The sequence below is a fragment of the Sinohyriopsis cumingii genome, chromosome 9 (genome assembly GCF_028554795.1).
Source record: "Sinohyriopsis cumingii isolate HCF-2022 chromosome 9, ASM2855479v2, whole genome shotgun sequence".
NCBI lineage: Eukaryota > Metazoa > Mollusca > Bivalvia > Unionida > Unionidae > Sinohyriopsis > Sinohyriopsis cumingii.
Window position 1 is genome coordinate 39,654,672 of NC_142969.1, and position 19,507 is coordinate 39,674,178.

Below are 19,507 nucleotides of genomic sequence, written 5' to 3' on the forward strand. Positions count from 1 at the left end.
ATCTTTTTTCACCTGGGCAGGTTCCCGACATTGCAAGTGTATTCTAAGGCACATTATGATACCACTACAAAGAAAGTTGTGGTAAACTAAAGCAGTAAACTGGTGTGTGATTTGGATTTTTATCTTAACAAAATTCAATTATATCGCTACGATATCTGCAGTGTGGCAGTTTATAGTGATGTCTAGCACTGGGACATCATGCCGCTGGCATGTAGATTGATTTCCCACCCAGTCACATGATCCTGACACCAGGCCGACCAGCCCTAACACTAACCTCTCTTAATGCTGAGCGCCTAGTAACATTCTTGAAAGTCTTTGTTATGACTCAGTTGGGGTTCGAACCAGCGACCTCCCGCATCCGAGACGGATGCTCTAATCACTAAGCCACTGGATTGGTACACTCGTAAACAACAAATAATCAACAAAGTAACGTGTACAAAATGTATGTCACTGTGACCTACTTTCCTTTAAGGCAGTTCAGATTCGTTCAAAGAAACACACAACAAAGTTTCTAGAATATCCGCATCTAAAGTTAGAAGTATTGGAAGATAAACGAACACAGGCTGAACAGCCCGAGGAAGACTACAACAATGTTTGGTGTATAGTTTAAAATCTAAGGTGGATAGAAAAAATGTAACATAACTACTGCTTCACATAGAAGAAATGAAACAAAATCTGGAAACGTCGATTTGAATTTTATTAGCTTACACATGCCATGATATACTACAATAATTACAAAATACATAAAACACATACCTGAAAAAGTGCACATGCTTGCTTAGGCTGTACACACACAATCTCATTAAGCTAAACACAATAATACATTAATATCCTCATAAAAAGATAAAATGACAACTCAAACTTCCGCCTAAACACCAGACATATTCCAACTAAATATTAAAATTCTTCAATATCTCTGTATATACTAACACTTTTGCAATGAGAGGTGTGAATAATGTACACGACTCAAATGCCAATGGCTAGCGGCAGAACCCATCATGCCAAATGTCAATCTGGAGATATGAACATCCATGCATGTATAATGTTGATGATGTTATGAATATGACTGGCCTAGATCTGCCAACATGTAGTACACCAGCAGAACACGATCAAATGCCATTTTCGCTTTTTAATGTTTTGTTTAGTATTGTAAGTACAAATGCATAGACTCTGACCTGCAGGTGCATATTACTCTGATAGAGCCAACATTTGGCTGTTAACAGCAGTCAGAACATCCTGGTCTATTTCCAACGCAAGTACAATATCTTTGACCCTATGAAAGAGGCTTGGAGGTAATCGTGATATTTCCCATATTGGCTTTGAATTTGTGAATATCCACCTAAATCCTCATAATGAAATACTGGCACTAAAAACAACAATGGAGGATGTTTGAACAATCAATGAAATCTAAGCACTTTCAAAATATATAGCTATTCTTCAAACTTCTAAATACAAATAATGAAGAAATGATGGATGTCTACAGTGCTATTAGCAATGACGTATGAACTCGTTGTGATATCAGTGAAATTATTATTTGGGCTCATCAAAATTGCCATTATTTACCTACATCTTTCCTAGCATACGAAGAAAAGGTCAAGGACGTTCTGAATGCTGTTTGTTTTTTAGTGCATTATACACAGGCTAAGATGGTGGTACTGTGGGATATTGAGTCAACAACTGGGATAGGGAGTCAACAACATGGGTCATTTTGCTATCAAATCTAGTCTAAAAGATGCACTTTTTTCTCACCTGATGCAGATGTGAACTAGCTTATATTTTGATGCATAGATCTAGATATGGTATTGCACAATACACTGGCAGATTTGAATTTATGCAATTGGTAGGAATAATCAGTAGAACAAACAAAACAGACTCTGATCCGCATTACCCAATGCCGAGTAATGATGAGTAAGCAAAACAACTACCTTATTCTAAACCTACTGGAGATACAGTAAAACACTAACTATAAGGAAAATGTCTGGCATCTAGAACACTGCATTAACATGAAATATACCAATGCTCTCTGTAGTCACTTTGTCCTCATAATATCAAAAAGCGAAATTCCTCGCTTAAACTCAGCATTACAGATCCATACCAACAACACCATATACATACCCATACGTAGTCCTTTAAGAATATTAGTCATTCCAAAGTAATTTGTTAACACCCTCCATGTACATACATACATACACATGTACAAACATATAGACCATCACATGATCAAATACAAAAATCTGAGCTTGTGTATGGGGCTAAATATTGGCACCAATTGGAGGGGAATTTTCTAGGAAAAGATGGCGAACTTTACCGTAAGCTTTACAAAGCAACATCCAACTGATATTAACATTAACCACAGTACATACATTTAACTGCTGTGGAGAAAAAAAAATTGAAATCATATTCAAACTTGTCATTATAACACAATAAACATGAAGAAGAAAAAAATGACAGTGCCATGGAAATTTACAATAACATTTTGGAATTAATATTCAATAACTATCTTTCTGTATAGATAATGTTTAAATATTTGACAGAAATATCCCTTGAACACTGTTCCAAACAGAGAATTTTGTCATCACACAGCAAGACTACATACTGTAAAATCCTGACAATAAGCACATGTGGATCTAAAGGCATTCTGAGTAAAAAAAATAAGCACATACAAATGTACAAACTGAAAGATGACACTGTAAATTTTGTTTACTCAACGATGGATCTGTTCCTAGCTGATAAGTGAGGATACTTATGAATCAGACCTTTTCCCTTTTGCTATCTTTTTGTTAATCCACTGTAAGTACTATGCTATCTATCTGGTAGGGCACCAGAATCATACTCTAAGGGTACCAGGTTAAATACCCAGTTGTGCCAGCTTGAGTTGGCTGCCTTGGGAAAGGTGCTTTTCTCCCATTTCCTCGTCACAATATAGCCAATAATATTTTAAAACTGCCCCTGCCCCTGCCCTCACCCATAAACCTGACTTAAGCATCATCAAACTTCATTAATTCAAACACTGTAATGCATTTTGCCCCAACGCGCATATTACAAATAAATAAATACGACCTCAACAAATTTAAATATTAACCATACATGCTTATCATCATTTTTCTACAGTATTATTTTTTCCATAATGTTATGATGCATGTGTACAACTGCCAAAACTGTTGCATGGCACATGATGCCAACTTCCAGAGATATGTTCTTGTTTTCTAATTATTGGCAGGTCTGTAATTATCAACAAAATCTATGATAGACTTCCAGTTACAGCACACCAATGTAAGAAAACATTATTTTAATTGTTTGCATGATCATTCCTGCAAAAATGTAACAGAATAAATGTAGATTTTTTTAAAAAAATCATATACTGTTCACGTTTTTTAAAATAAATTTTTAAGCAATATTGTTTCTTGCATATTTATGCAGTAACACCTTCATTTAGAACATCATATTTGACAGGATTCATGTGGTCATGAACATAAATGTTGATTACAAAATGCACGAATGACTGTAGAGGGGCAATAATGTAGTGTGTAATCACCATTCAAGTTTAAACATTGATTACACATTGCATGAATGACTGTAGAGAGGGACAATAATGTATTGTTTAATTACTATTTATGCACAAATGTTGACTACACACTGCTGAATGACTACAGAGGGGCAATAAAGTAGTGCATAATCATCAGTCAAGCTTAAACATTGATTACACATTGCATGAATGACTGTAGAAAGGGGAAATAATGTATTGTGTAATTATTATTTATGCATAAACATTGATTAAACATTGCATGAATGTCTGTAGAAAGGGGTAATAATGTAGTGTGTAATTACTATTTATGCATAAACGTTGATTACCGTTGAGAAAGCCATTCAAGTGGTGTGTAATCACATTTCAAATTTAACAACTTCAAAAATCCTGTAAAATATGAAGTTACATTCTTATAATTACAAATTATTATAAAAATAAAAATGGATCTCAAGAAATAAATAACAGAAGATTACTTTTACTACTGTGTACAACTATTGCTAAGAATGGCACATAAATACAAAGTTATTCCTTTTTTGGTTTTATAATCTTTTAGAGTTGTCTGCATCACGTCATGTGAAATTAACCAATACTTGTTACACTAAACCTAGTAAAAATATGTATTTACTGACCAAATGAATTTTATGACACAATGAAGTAAATGATTTAAACAATCAACAGAAAAATATTTTTTTAAGTGCATGTATGACTGCAATTACAGTTTGAGATCCATTAAAACCCAGATTGAAACCAAAAAAAAACTCCCAAAAAATTAAATAAAAAATAAACCCATATAGACCAAATTAAACTTTAAGACTTTAATGATGTGGGGAAGAAATATTCTGTGTTAATGAAGTAATAAATGCATAATCTGTCTTGCAGAAGACTTTGTCATGTGACGCTGCGATGTAAATAATGTTAATGAAAACACATCTATAGGCACTACTGTATATACTAACCTATAACTGGAGGCCAAACGCAAACTGCACAACCATGATCTGCCACTGCACAATGTGCCAGCAGTTCTGGGTCTCTGTAGTTTGTTAGATCAGTAGAACACAAACCATGATCTGCCTATGCATTATGTGATGGAAGATCAGGGTCTATCTTGTTTGCAGTTGAACTCCACTTAAACACGAGTGTATACAGTAATGCACTTGAATCTAATCACTCATGAAAAACTGGCAAAGATGAAGAAATTTATTTTTAATTCCCATCATCTGATAAACTGTTTATGCCATTTAATGTCTTATCTGCTGTTGTTGCTGTAGTGTTTAACGCCATTTTTCAGCACAAGATAGGCTATACATGGCGGCCAGTATAACTGGTGGAGGAAGAACCCTGGAAAACCCCAGGACGAACCACCGACTCACAAGGATCTACTGGCAGGCTTTCTCACATACCCACGTTAGCCGAGGTCTTATCTGCCATTCAAACTCTTTTAACCTTCACTTTTCTACAATTAATCATTTAGGAATTGCAAGTTCAGAGCATTGTCTCCTTGTGAATGACACTTTAAAAAAACATTAGGTCTATATGTTAAGAACTTGGGAAAAATTTACTGAAATAATTGAATAGGAAGGACTAAACTGAAGAGGTCCTGCCTAATTTTTTTTATTCCAAGTGAATCTGAATTCTTTGTATCATGTCCTTTGTGTATGTGCATTCTGGAGTTCTGCAAGAAAGAACTGCTTACAAGTGCAGAAAATTCTGAATGATAAAGAAAACAACCATTCATATTCTAGCAGTGGACAAGATTGGCCAAAAAAATTATCTGAATTCTATGTAACAGCGGAGTTAACTTCCACTATTTGTAAAATACTGTATAGCCAATTGTTTATCTCTGGGATAATAATTTTATGCTTCCGATCTTTTCATGTTCTCATGGGGCTTTAATTTTTCACAACTGTACTGCCTATCAACATTACTATTAAATTTTATGAAATTTTAATTTATTTATTTTCAATAAAGAAGAAAACATTTTTTCCATGTTGCCATGGTAGTCACTTGTTCAACATGCATGGTATATCTCATTTACCATGACAGCTGCTTGTTTCTACTAAGTAGCATGAAGGTGCCAAATTTGGGATTCAAGTCTCTACTAAAAGTTGCAACAAATTTTGTTGAGATCCATTATGAATTATGGGAGTTACTGTGCAGAAAGGATAGTATGCAAGCCTAAAAATCAGTCCAAATTCTGACAAACAATTATGTTGCACTAACAGCACAAACCTAAGCAACACCCTATATCATACTTAGCCGAGGTCTCTTTAATATCAAGCTGCACACCAAATCTGGTTGAAATACAATTAAATTTATCTGACTAATTGTGCATGAATTAAGATTGAATCTGTCTGACAATCAGGTGATATTACTGCAAAGTATGGATGTAGAATTTCTGTATCAAATTTAGCCAAGGTTCAATCAATATCACGCTATCTACCAAATTTAGTTGAAATCCAATCATAAATAAAAAGTTGTGTGGAATTTAAAAAATGTTTGGATCTGTCAGTCCGGCACTAAAACTTTGTAACATGATGTAACAGAACACACAGGCCTCCATCAATATCAAGTTTCCAGTAAAATTTGGTTGAGATCCATAATAATCGAGTTATCATGCAGGAACAAACGTGTGCAGGTCTGACCATCATGAGAAATAACTGAATAGTAACTTAGAATGCCAAAAATCAAACTCAGTCATGCTCTCACTAAGCTGATTGCCAAATTTTGGTTGAAATTTACAATAATAAAGGGAATTATGGAGCAGAAATTTAAGTGTAATAGATGAACAGAATTTAAAATACCCACATTGTATAAGTTTTGAAAATCCTGAAACAAACATAGTTGAATTTTAAAGTAATGTTACAGAATTTCAAAATGTTTGCTTTTTATGCTTGGGCTCAAATGTTTCAAGGCTACAAGGACAAATACAAACGTTATAATGCACACTGTACCAAAAGACCCTTGTGACCACTTAGAGAAGTCTTAGTTTAGATACAAAGATATAGAGCATAGTATTTCATTAATGAATTTGGCAAGACTACATTACTGAGACATACTGTAGATATAGACATGTAGAAATAATGATATAAATTGGATACATTTGTATTTGGCTTTGGTAATATGTGTACATGGTATTATTATTGACAGCAACAACCACACTAAATGGACACATGCACACAACGGTCTGAACAATTACTGTATTGTTCTGATATGTTATTACATTGATTTCCTACTAGATGCTGTTCAAGGGAGCCATACAGGTATACACCATGTTACCTTTTAAAGAATGCCAGCATCTTTACTTCTTTTATTATAAAGGATTATATTTTTGTTGTTCAATTTTTTTATCTTACATTTTTAGAACTTTGAATTGGCAATTTATAGCCAGAATTGCGCCAACATGCCATTAAACCCTATACATACAATTATAGAATATAATAGGCTTCATATCAACACCCACCCACTTAATGAAAGTGAGTTGTGTTAAAATTAGGAACCAATGCACTTATTTTTTTCTTTATTAATTTTTTTTTCAGGAATGTGCCAGAATTAAAAGGAATGGGGGTCTGAAGGCACTTGTTTTAATTATATATATATATATGAATTCTAAAGTTTTATGTTGACCAGTCCATTTAAAATTTGATGAGAGGTGGTCTGAAAAAGAACCGTCCAATAATTCCTATACAACTTTCAATTTTGTTTTCCCTTATGACAGATACTAGTTTTAGAATACACAAACAGCCACATTCAGCTGTTTAGTTAGTTCCAGATGTGTATGACTCAATAATTGCAGCAGTATAATTGGTTCCATCTGTACAGATTGTTTTGTCTGTACAGTTTTAGCTCTCTAGATGGTTTCAACTATACAGATTGCTCTGGTTTTATAGGTACTTCAGTTTATCAACAGTTATACATATTTCAGTTCTATAGTTCTATCTGTCTAGATATTTTTGGCTGTGTACATGATATTGAAATGTTGAGTAAACAGTTATACAGTAAAGAACCATAATTGGTAACAGAAATATATGAATTCTATCGATTAATACAAACGAGTTTTACAGTGTTCCTGCGTAAAAGATATATCAACAATAAAGGAATATACACATTAATTCAATACAGTTCACAAAATGAAAGATTTGTTTTCTGAATAGTACAAGGAGTAACTAACCTTATCAACTTGTAAATGAATACTGTATAAAGTAAATTAAGACTTCCTTGTCAACAAAATCATTTATTTCTGATAGAAAAAGTGGCATAGCAACTGCCCAAACAGCCCCTGCAACTGTGGGGGTGAGGTGGAGTTGCCCCAAAATTTCTAGCTATGCCACTGCATAGAAACTTGAACAGAAACGTTTTATACATTATTTTATTGTTGTGAAGTTTAAAGCTAATAAAACATGTCAAGTTAGCACCATCTCAATTAATACACAAAAAGTACACAATTATCAACATCAATGAAAAGACATTTGTTTCCCAAATGCACATATTTGCATTGTCACCCCAAAAAACTAGTCCAATGTTACAAACCTCACAAGATTTTTACCTTCATACAGATTTCCAAGGCTGTGAAAATCTCTAACTCTACTTTAGTGCATCAAATATTTTATTCAACAGGGGACATTACTCTAACATTTATCATTAGCTTAAACCTAACATGGGAATGTATTTAATCACTTGCTCTGAAAATATGCCTTATCACATAACATTCTGTTGAGAAACAATTTTCACTTTCTGGGTTACATGTTGCGATCATTTTATTCAATGAGGAAACTGATGCACGCACTTGGGTTTTGTGCTTTAAATTACAATGCCAACCAAGTCATTGTAATGTATAATTTACTGACCCTATCCCTTTTATTTTTTTGTACACAGCAAGTATCACTATTAAGACTCACAAATAACTTGCAGTGTAAAATATTAATCAGTCCTGATTTGTGTCAAGAACACATCAAATGTCATGACCAAAGAATTCAATCTGGTAAGATCTGGGTTTGTATACTTCCAAGGACTTACTGACAACTCTCCAGTGCCTCAGGATATGCCAACAACATTGTACAGCTGTCTGTTGTTGACTTAACTATACTGGTAATGGCAAGTGCTTTTTGAAACAGCTGTCACTGCACCTTATATTTCAACTGTGTATCATGAATGAACCAATCTCTGAATAAAACATTTGTATCCCAACTGTCAGCAAATGAACAATTTTCTGGACAATGTATTATTAATTCACAACAACAGTCCATGTAGTCTATTAAAAGAGATTAAATGAGACAATTTAAAATGCTGATTTGACTAACAGTGATGGTAGTCATTTGCAATAACATACAGCACTATCCTGAAGTGCAGTGTTACCATGTAGAGTACAAGTGAAAATCATTGATGGAATGATTAGTGATACCAATAAAACAGCTGAACACTGGCATCACAACAGATTGTCTATGTACCTATCATGTATGGCAAAAAAATGATCAAAAATAATTTTAGTGAGAGCACAAATGATTTAAAGGATTTTGCAAGAACTTTAAAACTAAAATGTTAATTTTCAACGGTTTTAAGGGCTTGATTTTAAAAAGCCCAAATCCAATACTTTCAATGTTTTCACAGAAGCATGTAAACCCCCGATATATAATTTATCAGCGTCAATGGTATGACGAGAAAGGAATTTCTGATCTTGTATTCCATATGTAACATCTCTTTCAGCTATACACAACAAGCATGGGAAAGCCACATTCACTGCACCAGAAACTAGGCACATTCCACAACTTTTGAAAACCCTGTCATTTGGCCAAAATAATCATTATGATAGCCATAACAAATTTAACTCTCTCTTTCCTTGATGCTCTTTCCCTGAACAAGTTTTAAAACTGTATTTAAAATTCTGTAAATACTTTCTGGTGAAAGCTATATTTCCCCCCTTTTATTTGCTTTTTATTTATTGTTCAGAATGGTATATGTTTATTTATCCCAAGCTAGCCTTCCACCAATCACTCAGTTGCAGACTGTTAGTGATTAAGGTGAAGAAGGTACGGATTTATTGTGACAGTTTTGTACTGACATACACTAACCAGGTGTCTGCTTATCCTGATAAGGCCTTCATTGAGTTGGCCAAAAAGTTCTGAAATTTGGGCAGTAATCATAAGTCTGCAGACAGAGGTGACACTGCTTTACTACCATCCCTCTCTCCCTGGGCTCTCTTTATGTACAGATTCAACAATTTCACCTGAAAAAAAACACAACAAACAGTTTACAAATGTACAACAATTTTCAGACTAATCTTTGTCCAAGTTACAGAACCATATATCATAATCACCATATCGATGGCATTATCTCATGATAATTAAACTCGTATCAAATCAAACATCTTTGGAAAGCCGGATTGGTATACACGCCAATACGATAACCAGAAAGAATTCCTAACTGGATTGGCTCGATAAGAAATTTTAAAAAATCCAACTTACACTCACCTTGTCATAAAAAATTATGTTCAATATTGGAATGAAACATCTGTTTTCTGCAAGAATAATTCAATCATATGACTATGGAAGTAAACAAAACTGAGCTTACACAGAAAGACACCTGGACATAATCAGGTGGCAGGAAAAGTGCTTGCCTTACCTACTGTAGGTACCAAGACCAGAGATTGACTTACACATAATGGCACACGGACATAATCAGGTGCCAAGACATGAGTTTGCCTTAAACAGGTGGCAGAAAAAGAGCTTGCCATAGCAGGGCACCTTAACACAGTCACCAGATCATTCTGGTGGAGTAAGCCGAGAACCTACATTATGCGTAAATTACATTCAAATCCACTATTAGACTCATCCCTAAGTCCCATTCATACATTTATTTGTACATATTTGCAGAAAGATTCTTTGTACACTAAAGGTTAGGCATGTTGGACTATTGTGCTGTTCATACTTATGATGCCCATGAAGGCTTAACCATGGTAACAGACATGAACAGAACGAAATGAGGATGGACAGTCAAACAGACATACAGACAGATAAGAAAGAAAAACTATCAGGGGGACGTGAAAGAAGAAACAACTAGAAATGGAAGCAACAGTATGGACAAATACAATAAGGAATATCTCACCTTGCTACCATTTAAACCAGCTAGGAAGGGTCTTAGTGCATCCCCAACTTTCAGATAAACTTCTACCAGACAAAACACACTGGCCTTTCGCACCACACTCTCTGGATCTTCATAGCACTGTTTAAATAAAAGTAAAAAGAAAAGTCAATAAAGCAGAGAATATGATCACAACATTGAAAACTGAGCCTTTCCTTCTAATCCAAGATACAAGCCTTGGAAGATATTTTATCTTACCTTCTAATCAAAGATACAAGTTTTGTAAGATGATGCACCTTACCTTCTAATCCAAGAAACAAGTATCGGAAGATGGTGTATTTTCCCTTCTAATCCAAGATAAAAGTATTGGAAGATAATGTATCTTCCCTTCTAATCCAAGATATAAGTATGGAAAGATGATGTATCTTCCCTTCTAATCCAAGATATAAGTATGGAAAGATGATGTATCTTCTCTTCAAATCCAAGACAAGTATTGGAAGATGGTGAATCTTCCCTTCTAATCCAAGATACAAGTATCGGAAGATGATGCACTTACCTTCTAATCCAAGATACAAGCATTGGAAGATGATGCATCTTCATTTCTAATCCAAGTTATAAATATCAGTTGATGATCAATACAAGTTTTGTAAGATGATGCACCTTACCTTCTAATCCAAGATACAAGTTTTGTAAGATGATGCACCTTACCTTGTAATCCAGGATACAAATTTTGTAAGATGATGCACCTTACCTTCTAATCCAAGATACAAGTATTGGAAGATGATGCACCTTACCTTCTAATCCAAGATACAAGTATTGGAAGATGATGTATCTCCCTTCTAATCCAAGATATGAGTATGGAAAGATGATGTATCTTCCCTTCAAATCCAAGACAAGTATTGGAAGATAGTGTATCTTCCCTTCTAATCCAAGACATAAATATGGAAAGATGATGTATCTTCCCTTCTAATCCAAGATATAAGTATGGAGAGATGATGTATCTTCCATTCTAATCCAAGATACAAGTATTGGAAGATGATGCACCTTACCTTCTAATCCAAGATACAAGTATCGGAAGATGATGCACCTTACCTTCTAATCCAAGATACAAGTATCGGAAGATGATGCACCTTACCTTCTAATCCAAGATACAAGTATCGGAAGATGATGCACCTTACCTTCTAATCCAAGATACAAGTATCGGAAGATGATGCACCTTACCTTCTAATCCAAGATACAAGTATCGGAAGATGATGCACTTACCTTCTAATCCAAGATACAAGTATTGGAAGATGATGCATCTTCCCTTCTAATCCAAGATATAAGTATGGAAAGATGATGTATCTTCCCTTCAAATCCAAGACAAGTATTGGAAGATGATGAATCTTCCTATGAATTTTAATTATTTTACTTTTACTACATTCTCTTGGCCAGTGCACAAAATGAACATCCCAAGATCATAAACTATCGGAACTAAAAAAAATTGATATAATAGTGGAAAGTGTTATTAAAGTACTAGCTACATTGGATCTGAGCAACCTTGATTGAGTTTTAACCAATTTCACTTTACTTTTTACATATCTTAAAAGGCAAATCATCTGCAAGAATAACTGCACACTGGTATCTTGGGTATGAAAATCAATGCCCTGAAAAATGAAGAAACAAAAGAACAAAAAACAGGATGCCAATAATAGATTAAAGTCATGAATACCAGCATGCCTCGAGTGAGTCCAGATCAGGCCTCCGGAACTGATGTTCTGAAGACGGTGAAAAAGTTTAGAGAATGTGTGATTTGTCTGCACAGTCTTAGCTCTTCAGATGGTTTGTCTTGAATGGAATGAAGGTCTAACAGCAGATCCACAATTTACCAAACCTTTGGTCCAGATATATGGTTCATTTTCTTAACAACTGATATATATTTCACAAATAATTATAACTAGAAACTGACTGAGAATTTCACACTTTTCATGTATGCCAATACAACCAAGTTTCAAACTGATTTATGACTTACATTATAACTAGTCAAGAACAAGATACTGTTGGTGAAGAAACAGCATACATCATAAAAAAAAAATGTAATGAAACAATAAAAACTACAAAAACCTACAAAAAGAATACACTAAAGAAATCAAAAATCTTTAAAATATATTGTATATAGATCTAAGATCTGCATAATTTCCATCAAAGTAAGTCAAACATTACCTTAAGTAAGCCGGGAATGAGTTCTGGTAAAATTTCCTCTAAGGCTTTTTTATCTATCTGTGCAATAACCTGGAAAAGAAAATATTTAATGTCAGCATGAATTTGAGCAGATATTATATTTAACCTTATACACTTGGAGACCACCTTTTTCTAAGCAAACCAAATGGAACAGAATTTTAAAAGAGACAATATAAAGCCAGACTTTGCTCAATTAATCAACCAAGTTTTATACATTGAAAATATCCCTGATCATATCATGATAATGCAGCTTTATTCTGGGCTTTTCAAAAAGCCTTATGCAGACCTATACATTTCTGTCTTAAATAAACTTTACACAAGGCCTTACTAAAAACAGTTCTGTCTTAAATAGGTTTTACATAAGGACATATACAGGTCTTTACTGATCTATTTTTAATAGGCTTTAAAAAAAGGCCTGTCATTACTTATTTTATTAACATTATACAGAATTTAACATCTTTACATTTTATGTTGTCATGTACTTAATTATACATTTAACTTCCTAAATTTTTGTGCAATTTGTTTTTATATTTTTGGAACTGACCATTTAGTGCTGGAGTGCCATACATACATACATACATACATACATACAGACATATATACAGACATACATACATACATACATACACATATACATACATACATACACACATACATACACATACACATACGTACATGCATACATACATACTTAAACAGACTTTCAACAAGGCCTTATGCTGACTATATAGCTCCATCTTAAACAAGAATGATTTCTTTCATAAGATGGTGATGGGAAATGATCATACACAAAACGAAAGTACTAAATTGAATACCTACCTTTAACAAGTGTGATTCAAAATTAGGCAAGTCATTTCATGACATACTGACTGCTCCAATAGCCTAGTGGTTAGAGCATCTGCCTTGGATGCAGTAGGTCGTGGGTTCAATCCCCAGCCAAGCCATATCAAACACTTATAAAAATGGTACTAACAGCTGCCTCGCTTGGTGCTCAGCATTAAGAGGTTAGTGTTAGGACTGGTTGGCGTGGTGTCAGGATAATGTGACTGGGTGGGACATTATGCTACATGTCTGCGGCATGATGCCCCAGTGCTTGACATCAAAATAAACTGCCACACTGCAGACATTGTAGGGATATGACTGAAAAATTGTTAAAGCTACGTTAAAAATCCTAATCACACACACACTCATGACATACTGTAAAATGGTGTTAAGATGAGCATAGTTTTCTGACAACTGTCATTATGCAGTCACATTTAGGTAATTTCCTTGTGTTGGGTTAAACACTTTTTTCCAGCGTATGACAGGCAATACATGGAGGCCAGTACATTTTGCTGTTGCATAATGTGCAAGCAGATCAGGGTCTATGTTGTTTGATTTACTGGTTACTCCTAGCAAAGCTGCATAGACCCAAATCTGCTAGCACATTATGCAATGGCAGATCTGGGTCTGTGCGGTATGCAATTGGACTCAATTTGTACGGGAATAAAACTGTTAGGTACAAACACCAAATATATCGTGACAAGGCCCATGTTCACAATACTTTGGAAAAATAATAACCTGGCTTACAATGTCAGCTAAGATATTTTATTTTGGTTCTTATTAGACAAACTTCTGGAGTTAAAGTACACCTGGATGTATTCTTTGAATAGACCCAGGACACAAACATCCTAGAATAGGCCCAGAATATCAGATCTTTGAACTGATCCAGGAAATGAAGATCACTGAATACACCCAGGAAACCAAGATCTCTGAATAGGAAACAAATATCCTAGAATAGACCCAGGAAACTAACAACTTAAAATTTAAAAAAATCATAACCTCATTTAGAATGACATTTTGGAGTATAGAAGCTTTTGAATTTTACCTTTAATCAAAAGCAATATAATCATGCAGTTGGTAATAAGCAATATAATCATGCAGTTGGTAATAAGCAATATAATCATGCAGTTGGTAATAAGCAATATAATCATGCAGTTGGTAATAAGCAATATAATCATGCAGTTGGTAATAAGCAATATAATCATGCAGTTGGTAATAAGCCCTGGTGTGACTGCTATACCTTATTTTGCATTTTAATGGCTGCCATGTTGACAGGCATGGTAGCTGTCTGAATAATGGGAATCAGGATTCTAATGGTTTGCTCTGGTGGGATGTTACTAGCCAACGTTGCAGCACATTCTTCTGCAGATCTCACAACCTGCAAGTGAACATAATTTTAAACACAAGTTTTCTGCACAACCTAGTACCTCACCAATGTATATAGACTTGTCAGTATAACTCCTGCATTTCACTTAAATAAACTTCCACACAAATCTTCTACAGTTCACTACAATGCTCAAGTAGAGAAGAAAGATAAATTAGGAACTTCTTGCATGATCCCAATAAATTTATTTATGAATTCAACAAATGATGCAGAAAATGCGACATTCAAAAATGTTTAAATTTTTTTAACACTGTTTACTTTTTACAATGATAAAACTAGCCTTGTGCTGACACAGGGTGAGAAAGGATATACAGAAACTCCTTGCGAATCACTACCTGTAATTATAATTTCTGTTCAGGGGAATTAGCAATAACAAGATTTTCAAACTGGTTGCCATGGTAGCCATCAGGTCAACAACATTTATATTCAGTCCCAATTAGATATAAGAAATCTTCTGGTGAAATCACCATGTCAATATGACTTTCTATTCAGATTTAGTAGGAAAAACAAGATTTTAAAGATGGCATTTATGGCAGACCAGCATCATTTTCATTTTGGAGCAACCAGACATCATTAAAGTCTTTTACTAAAATTCCATGTTGATACAACCATCCATTCTGGTCAATTAGTAATAAGACATTTAAGATGGCTGCCAAGGTGGCCATACTGGAATCTGTGTGGCAGCATTTTTACTTAGGTTCAGCAACATAAAAAGACGTCTGGTGGAAACACCAAGTTGATATGTACAGCAAAATTTTCAAGAAGGCTGCCATAGTGGACAAGAGATTGGCACCATTTTCATTTAGAACCAACTAGACATAAAAAGTCTTTCAGTGCAAACCCTAAGCTGATATAACCATCCATTCTGGAAAAGTAGCAATATAATTTTCAATATGGCTGTCATGGTGGCCATATTTGATGTTCAAGCGATACCACTTTTATTTAGGATCAACTGGACCATGGGACAAATGTTTAGTGATGGCAATCCTCCTCCAAGCAGTTTAGGAGGAGCAGTGATGACAAACCTGTGCTAATGCATAGATGGTCAATGAACATCAATGTACGACAGAAAACAGGTCATCACACAAGCTCTTCTAGTCTATGACCAGCAGAGCTAAATAATGACAACTCATCATAAACAGTGACTTCACAGTGTTAGCAATAAATCTGAGAATGTATGAGGTCACTGTAATCCTAGCTTATAGGTTATTCAAAACACGTTTTTTTCTCTCACACTGCAAGTTCTACAGAACAAACATATTTAATTTCAAAAGATCATGGATATTCCTTTCAGATGTTAAGCCTGCATTCAAACTGCCTGATACTACACAATGTATTATGGATACTATATTTTCATGTCAAGGTGTTATATATTTTCATGTCAATATAATGAAGTACTACCATATATATGGATATTGTCCCAATGACTATCTTGTCCTTTCCAGTTGATTTCCAAACCTACCCCCACATAGGGAAGATTATATCAATCAAGCTGACAAATCCTAACCTACCACCACATTGGGGAAGATTATATCAATCAGTCTGATTGACAAATCCTAACCTATCCCCACATTGGGAAGATTATATCAATCAAGCTGACTGACAAATCCTGACCTACCCCCACAATGGGGAAGATTATATAAATCAGATTGACTGACAAATCCTAACCTACCACCACACTAGGGAAGATTATATCAATCAGGTTGACTGATAAATACTTATCTACCCAAGATTATATTAATCAGTCTGACTGATAAATCCTAACCTACCAACCAGACTGACTGATAAATACTAATCTACCCACACATGGAGAAGATTATATCACTCAAGCTTACTGATAAATCCTAACCGACCTCCACATTGGGGAAGATTATATCAATCCGGCTGACTGACAAATCTTAACCTACCCACACATGGAGATTATATCACTCAAGCTTACTGATAAATCTTAACCTACCTCCACACTGGAGAAGATTATATCAATCAAGCTGACTGATAAATCCTAACCTACCAATCAGACTAACTGATAAATACTAAAATACCCACACATGGAGAATATTATATCACTCAAGCTTACTGATAAATCCTAACCTACCCCAACACTGGAAATGATTATATCAATCAAGCTGACTGATAAATCCTAACCTACCCCAACACTGGAGAAGATTATATCACACAAGCTTACTAATAAATCCTAACCTACCCCCACATTGGTGACGATTATTTCAATCAAGCTGACTGATAAATCCTAACCTACCAGCACATAGGGAAGATTACATCAATCAGGTTGACTGATAAATACTAACCTCTTTAACAGGATCTTTGTGTGCCTCAAGTATCCTAAGGCTGGTGAGTTCTGCGTAATCCTGGAATCGGCGTGCTTGATGCCGCAAGATTTCTCTAAGAACCCGTAAAGACAAAGCTCTAATTTGGCCCTAGAACATGGATAAAAGAAAAGAAAAAATAATTGCCATTGGAAACTACACCAGTTATCTTTCTAAATAAGAAGTTACTCTAACCACTCTATAAATCATTGTAATAAGACATTATAAGGAATAACCAAACAATGAAACTTCATGTGAAACTCAAAACATATGACACTTCAACTGAAAACTTAAGATTTTCTAATGATTCTGACCATTCTTGGAGATCATGGTAGGATATGAAATGCATAGTGATTCTACAGTCCAAGTATGACAGCCATCTCTTCCTAGGTATGCAATTATTTACCTTAGAATTCAATACAGAACTTCACCATGATTTTCAAATGACCTTTCATTAACTTGAGGTCAGAATGTGGGTAGGGGTACACAGATACGAAATCCAAGTACGACAGCCATCCCTCCTTGGGTATTGGGCTTACAACCATAAAAGAAAGGCTTTGAGCAAAAGAATTATCAAGATTTTTAAATGAACCTGCCCTTGTCTGGAGGACACAATGAGGGTAGGGGTACATATATATAAAGAGTAATGTTAAGTGAGTCTAAAGTTAAAGTAAGACAGTCATGCCTCATTGTGACCATAGCAAAATGATTTAACCAGAAAATTCAATACGATTATCAAATAACCTTGCCCTTGCCCAAGTGTCAAAGCATGGGTTGGGGTGCATGGAAATTTTCTGTGCTTACTGATTCAGCAAGATACATGACAGCTATCCCTTCAAGGATCCAAGACTTGTAGTATTGCATCTAGGTTTGCCTCTCAATGGATCAAGTGGTCAAGGACCAATCAAAAAGTCGGCCATCTAAAGACATGTGAACGTACAAGTACTAAATGGTCATGAAAAAATTACCTGCATGAAACAAAAAGAGAAAAAAAGAAAAGAAAACAAACCAAAAATCCTGTTGCATTTTCTGAAGAAATGGGGTGTTAATATTTATTATTCACTCTCACTAATGTTGTAAAAAAATTCAGTGACATGGTGAGACTGTCTTGCCAATGACATGACAAAATAACACCAACTGCATGTCCTACCGCAAATGTGACATGAGAAAAGGGACTGATATTCTACAGTCTGAAAAGAATTTCCAGAAATTTAATACAAGACAATTTCTTCTCTTTAAAAGCTAGTACATAAACTAATATTCTTGAGTGGCAAGATTTTCAAAATCAGCTGCTGTCACAGTCATATTTCTGTAAGATCACAATTTTCATTCACGGCAAATTAGAATCATATGAAGGCCATCCATTCCTGGCTATGTAATTTTTTTTTTACCTTAGACTTCAATTTGAAGAAAAAAACATTTTCAAAATTTCAAGGAAAAGATTCACCAAGAAAGTACATCTCGCTTGTGCTAAAGCAGGGGAAAGATAAAAACATGTTATTTTAGTCCAACTCAATTATCTAAGAAAAATCACACCCAGTGAAAAATATAACATTCACTGATAAGTCAGACATGTCCACCTTTACATCAACAAACCAATTTATGACATAATTATAAAGTTATTGTATATACTCAAAGTCACACAGAAGATGCTAGATGATATTTACACTGTTTACATTGGTTGTAAATATGATCTCGGAAAACAATGCTAATATTCTCCCACACTTTGTGCCAAAGAATTATGTACTGCAGACTGTAGTTATATTAATTGACAGTCCTAATGTAAGAAATGTCAAGTATAAGGAATCTTACATCGTCATCTCCCAATGTTTCCAACAGTATGAGCAATATACTCTTGAAGTGTTCATCCCATAAATGAAATGCTCCTTCCCTTGTTAATTTGATCAACGATAACATAGCATTTTTCCTCTCCTCGTTCCTGCAAGAAGAAGAAACATGTAAGGACATTCTACTCAAAGTGACAATTATTTACGACTCTTACTCGACATCAAAATTCTAAACAGAATTAAAAATCTAACTTGAACTGCAGTAAGCATGTAAACTTATCTGTACTAAAAACAATATTAAAATCTCTACATGCAATTATCTAAATCTATATGTAAATTAAAAGTATTTCAATTATTTACATGAAATACA

General features: G+C 34.6%; 1 protein-coding gene across 1 annotated transcript in view; it reads right to left on the reverse strand.

Annotated features, from left to right (window-relative positions):
• Positions 1–680: 680 nt before the first annotated feature.
• Positions 681–19,507, reverse strand: part of LOC149791598 (CLIP-associating protein 1-like) — a 127,469-nt gene continuing 108,642 nt past the window's right edge. The window contains exons 27-32 of the mRNA XM_089969458.1: positions 19,163–19,289; positions 17,333–17,461; positions 14,883–15,020; positions 12,803–12,871; positions 10,625–10,741; positions 681–9,746 (exon numbers count right to left, since the gene is read on the reverse strand). Of these exons, the coding sequence (XP_089825584.1) occupies positions 9,660–9,746; positions 10,625–10,741; positions 12,803–12,871; positions 14,883–15,020; positions 17,333–17,461; positions 19,163–19,289 (667 nt within the window). The 3' untranslated portion in view covers positions 681–9,659. The remainder of the gene's footprint in view (positions 9,747–10,624; positions 10,742–12,802; positions 12,872–14,882; positions 15,021–17,332; positions 17,462–19,162; positions 19,290–19,507) is intronic.